The sequence below is a fragment of the Alligator sinensis genome, unplaced genomic scaffold, assembly GCF_000455745.1.
Source record: "Alligator sinensis unplaced genomic scaffold, ASM45574v1 scaffold3281_1, whole genome shotgun sequence".
NCBI lineage: Eukaryota > Metazoa > Chordata > Crocodylia > Alligatoridae > Alligator > Alligator sinensis.
Window position 1 is genome coordinate 1 of NW_005844306.1, and position 5,783 is coordinate 5,783.

General features: G+C 36.0%; 1 protein-coding gene across 1 annotated transcript; it reads right to left on the bottom strand.

Annotated features, from left to right (window-relative positions):
• Positions 1–219: 219 nt before the first annotated feature.
• On the bottom strand, positions 220–5,432 carry CUNH14orf39 (chromosome unknown C14orf39 homolog; the record flags this gene model as incomplete). The annotated part of the gene is made up of 6 exons (XM_006039329.1): positions 220–344; positions 2,647–2,717; positions 3,757–3,821; positions 4,094–4,170; positions 4,725–4,804; positions 5,293–5,432. Coding segments are annotated over 6 exons (558 nt in total), but the record flags the coding sequence as incomplete, so codon positions are not given.
• Between the last annotated feature and the right edge of the window lie 351 nt (positions 5,433–5,783).

Genomic DNA, 5,783 nt, shown 5'->3' on the forward strand with positions numbered 1-5,783 from the left:
TTTCTTTCAAACTGAGCACTACTGTGGAAAAAACCCATATTTGGAATAAGCTAAATTAAATCTGAATATTGTGTAGCGTTTGCTTATATGAAAAGTGCCCTTCCGTGTCACAATTAATGGAAACATCTATGCAGTACAAATCAACATAAGCTCACAACATTTAAATAAAAAATGAAATCCTACAATTCAAATGGAGGAGTTTTAGGGAACTGGGCTTACTTCTCATTAGATTCAGGTGTTCTTATAAATGCAGGCATCTCAGGGGTTCTTGAAAAATTCTCAGTTCTTTCTTCTGCTGTATTGGGATTATCCTCTGTTGATCTAAAAGATTCTGTGGGTATGTTCTGTTAAAAGAGAGCCCAGCATGATAATGGGCATGTTTACGGCATATACAACTTTAAAAAACCCATCAATATTCCTTTTATTCAATATACATATTGAACCAAGCTGACTCTGTGTGTGTGTGTGTGTGTGTGATAATGGGTATGTTTACGGCATATACAACTTAAAAAAACCCCATCAATATTCCTTTTATTCAATATACATATTGAACCAAGCTGACTCTGTGTGTGTGTGTGTGTGTGTAACTGTTTCAAGCTAAAGAATCTTACATTCATGAAAAATAAGGGGAATCTAATAAGAAACTAAGATCCTACACACAATAGTTATTGGTGTATCCTCTTTTATCTGTATTTTCATTGTGAATTGTGATTATAATAAGAAATTTGAAGAATTTGTAAAGTGTAAACATAGATTAGATTCAGTTCAACTTTATTAATTGTACATCATTACACAGCACTGCAAATCCCAGGCTGGAGCTGCTAGATCTAATGCTCCTAACTGCAATGGAAAGGAATATTGATTAAATACTTCCTAGTGGAATTTGGGAATATCGTCATCAAAACATGTCGCTTTCCTGTTTTATAAGTCATACTGTTCTCTTATTGCAAACTGCCCTGAGTCTTATTTAGGGGAAAGCAGCGTGAAAATCAAATTAATAAAAATAAGTTATATTTCAATTAATTGACAGATTTTCTCTTCCCAAAACAAGGTTTACATTTGGAAGTTTGATGTGGATGTCTATTATGATGCAGGTGAAATGCATCGTTCTCCACAAGTTGCACTCTAGAAGGGAGCTTTTAACAGAACTTAAAACAGAGATTATCAATAAGTAAATGCTTATGTTTCGAGCACAAGTCAAAATAACACACTCACAAAATTTCAATTTGGATGCCTTTGAAACACTACTAAAAAACTGGGTTTAGCTTGCAGAGGAAAAATTGAATTCATGCAAGATGCCTTTAATGCCTATTCTGAATGGCCCACATCCTGCACTCCATACTCAAGAACAAGTTGTATAGATAGTAAAACTCAGCAAGTTTTACTTAAACAAATAGCAAAGTGCAATACTAGCAGCCTAACGAAGACAATTTCCCCTTCTTGGTTTGGATTGTGTAATGTGTGGATTCAGAAGACTGAGAATGAATGCTTCTTGGTGGGATAATAACGTGGATTATTCTTTGATTTTAGCTGTAATGGTCTCAATGATATAAACAATCATTACGTTCCAGAATCAATGTTTTTATACTTTTAAAATCAGAGCATCCTTGCCCAAGCCTGTCCACACTTCTTCCACATTCAGCATTCAGTACTTTTCCCATGCTGTCATGGTACCTTACAGAGCTCCTATGGATTAAAAGTTGTGGCTGCTTTGCTTTGCAGTCACATTATCCATTGGATTTTCTGTCACTGAGGATCCTGCACTCTCCTTTATGTGGGGAGAAGCCTGCATAATCTACAAGTGAATTGTATTTGAATCTGGCTCTCTAATTAATGTTCTAAACCAGCTGTTTATAGTCCAGTGGCATCCTGAAAGAAAGAAGTCACTGATTTCTTAAGACATATTCTTTATTCAACTATTTGGATTTATTGTGGAATAAAAAACCTATAAAGTGTACTTGCCACCTAAAAAGAGAGTTTGATATTGGGGAAGTTCAGAGCACTTACAGATATAAAATGCAGTTTTCACTACCAGCTAAGTAATATTAATTTGGCTTTCAACAGAAATGCTTTCAGAAGTACCAAACTTTAATAATGCAAAGTCAAAATAGACACTAGAACTTGCTTGCTTCAGAACAGCAATAATTCTCTTGCTTAGTTAAGCATAGAACAGAATCTAAGGAAATCTCTTATTTATATATTTGAATTTTTAGATAATATTTTTTCCTTAAAGCTATAGAAGTCTGTCATTTACTTGGGGTTCTAGATTCAAGAACAAATTGAGCATCACAAAAGAACACATATAGATACTGTAGCCATCTGACTCCTGACAAAATTCTCTTTTCCTTCTGAAAGCTCTACCATTCATGAGTAATATTAGTATAGCATTCAAAACATTGCATTCATATCTGGGAGGCTGTTTGGTGAATTTAAATTATCACTGAGTGCAAAGTAGCTATTTGGAAGAAAAATATTTTTATGATTGAAAATACAATTCTGTGAGAAGAGAGATGGCTGTACTGAAAGCTCTCAAAACGAGAGGCCAAGCCCCGCTTTCCTATTTCTTGCCAGTAGTCTCACTGCTAACAAGATAATGCAAGTACTTCAGTGAAATAAAAAGTTATGACACAGAAATGCTTCACTTACTTGAGAGACATGTAAAGAATCTTTGGCCTTGCTTGCTTCTTCCTTATCTCCACACTCAGCATCTTTATTTGCTAAACAAAGAAGTTGTTATCATTTGTACTACAAACTGTAAAATTTCTTTTTAAAAGATAGCGTAGCTAAAAAAAACACCAATGATGTGGGAAAAGATTACTTGAAGAAGGCTTGCCAATGCTATATTGCTATTGAGAGACCTATTGAGAAGGCAAGTAACTGGTGTAGGAACAATGTGAACAGGATACTCAAGGAGTGATAGAACAGATCTTAAGAAAGAGGGGAAAAGCCAGGCTGGGAAACAAATTATACAAAGGGAAATGAAAAATGTTGTAAGAGATTTCATATTAAATAGCAGAACCTACAATCTATGACCTGAGAGGTCCTATATCTTGTGGGCACAGATCCCATACTGTAGTATCTGGGGAAGTCTAGTTAAAATCTTCACTTATGCGAACTTTACTACAGTGTGACGAGGGTTTAATCTGACAACACTATGCAAAAGGAATTGAAGCCAGACCTTGAGCCATCTGATTTTAATATTCTAAGTTTATTTGTAACTACTGCTTCACTCGTTTCTATTTTATCTTGTACTTGTACCATATGTATTTTACAAATGAATTCTGATGCCTTTACAAATTACCAACAAAACTACATTTAATGTGCATATTCTCTCAGCTCTTCTTTGCCTTTTTACAGGTTTGTTTCCTTTATTTAATGTTTGTTGTTCCTCCTTTTCAAGGGTTATATATCTGATCCTAGTCTGACCATTTAGACTCCTGAATAAGTTAACTTCCTACTGGTCCATTCTCTCTGTTTTCTTGAACTGTTTTAGACAGACTTTCAGAGGCTGACTTTCATTTTTCACCTGCAATTTTTGTCCATAATTTCTAGGTCAGTCAAATATCCCTGTACTAAAAACATAAATTGACTAAGTGACCTAAGCAGAAAGTACAAAAATGGAAATGTATTATAGTCAGGGTGAAATTTGGCACGTCATCCTTTCTCTTCTATTCAGTTATCATGTATTTTATCCAGGTATAGAATAGATTGCATTTTGATAGCACCTTCCATCCAAAAATGTCAGTGGTACTTTACCTGTCACCACAGCTTCATTTTCAAACCATTGCTTGGAAGTTGTCTGCTTCTGAGGAGCTAGCAATCTAAGCAAACAGAAATAACACTGTCTGAATTTGTCCAAAGGTGGATAATAGCTGTAATTTCTGTGTCATAACTGAAGCGGGGCAACTGCCCTGGGTGCCAACTGGAACTGGCTTTTGCCACAATCACACAACAGTGATTGCAGAGGCAGCGGCAACCGGAAGTCCTTGTGTGCGGCAGCTAGGCTGGGCACCAGCCTGCATTATTATGCTGTTGTGTAAAATCATTATAATCTATCATTTCAAGAATGAAAACTAGCTAGCTGAAAATTTACCTGAATTGCATCTGGTTTTGCATGGATGGAACTTGGGCAATTTGTGGATTGTTAGTCCTGATGGTATCATTACATTTCTAAAACACAGGAAAAACTTTGAATGGAAGGAACACACAAAATTGTTAAGTTACTGACATCCTGATTTCTCCCCAAACTGTCTAAATTCATTCTCTTTTCCTATATTAATAAGTAGAGATAAACCTCCAAAAATGTCGTTATGTCGCATGTGTTTGTATTATGTTCTTCGGTTTAAATTACCTCTAGTTTAAAATTTTTGTCTGTCCCGGGCAATGGGTTGGGTAGGCAGAGTCATATGTTACATCAACTTTGGAAAAGGGACAATGCTAGAAGACCTAGTATGATTACCAGTATTGGATAATAGCCATCTGCCATAACATTCAGTCACTCCATATTTTTGGTTGCACTTGAAATAACAGTTTAAGGAAGAAAGATTTCTTATTACCAAATTATTTCTTATTACCAGTTTCTTATTACCAAATCCTGAGCTATTTCCTGTATTATCTAGTTTTAAGAAAGTGGCACTGGGAATACTTTAAGCACTTTCAATTTAAATGAGCAAGGCCACAGAATGTATTTTACTCACGTCCTTTCTGAGAGGAGGGCTACATACCTGTGTTTCATTTTCTAGTTGGCTGGAGGAAACACTGGTAATTGCTGAATGATCCATGGGATTTTCTCTTTCTTCTCCAACTAAATTATTCAATAAACATAACTTAACATTGTTAGAGTATTAAATATACACAGCATGCCACAGTTAAATTGAACTTGTGAGCCAAACTAATCAACTTTGCTTCTTATATTGATTTGAGGGAAATGTGTCATATAATATGTGAGTATCAGCCAGTTCACTGTAGAATAATGTATGCGGGTAATGTCTGTTATATTTGCCAAACTTCACCAATGAAATATTTTCCAATATTAATGATGCATCTACCTAAAATGGGTAAAATATTATTGTGTTATTCATGACAAATACATATGATCATAAGTATGGGAGATTTTCAAAGAAAAACAAAAAATTAAATGCCCAATTTCTACAGAAAGTTTCAATCAAGCAGCCATAGTGGAGATGATGGGCCAGATTTATTGTCATGGTTCCTATATATTGATTTTGTATATAAATGTATCTAATATAAGTTAACCTTGTATAAAAAGATAATCAGAAATGCACATTATACCTGCTTTTGTCTTTTGCAGAGATTGTCTAATAGTCCTTACAGATCGGACAAATTTCTGAGGAATGGAAGGAAGATGTAATGGCTGCTGCTGCTGCTGTTTCTCTTTTACTAAATATGGATTTTCATTCTCTTCAAACACCCTAAAGAAAAAAAAATAGTAAAACATTTCTGCGATAAATGAAGGGTGACAACGATACAGCACGTGGGCTACATCCATCCCATGGGGCCCCACCATTTAGCCCCTGGTGCTGCACCTGCATCTGAGCTAACTTACACACTGCCAGATTCGTTCTGTGTGCAGGGCCAGGATGTGCACCACACACAGCACACACTCTGGGATCCACATTACACATGGCACCTGCTCTGGGACCAATGCCCCAGAAACTGGTCTGAGATAGATATGCACCACATGTGGGGAGAGGAGAGGAGAGAGGGCACGCTGTATGAGACATGGGTCCTAGAATGAGCACTGCTGCCCTAGATCTGGCATG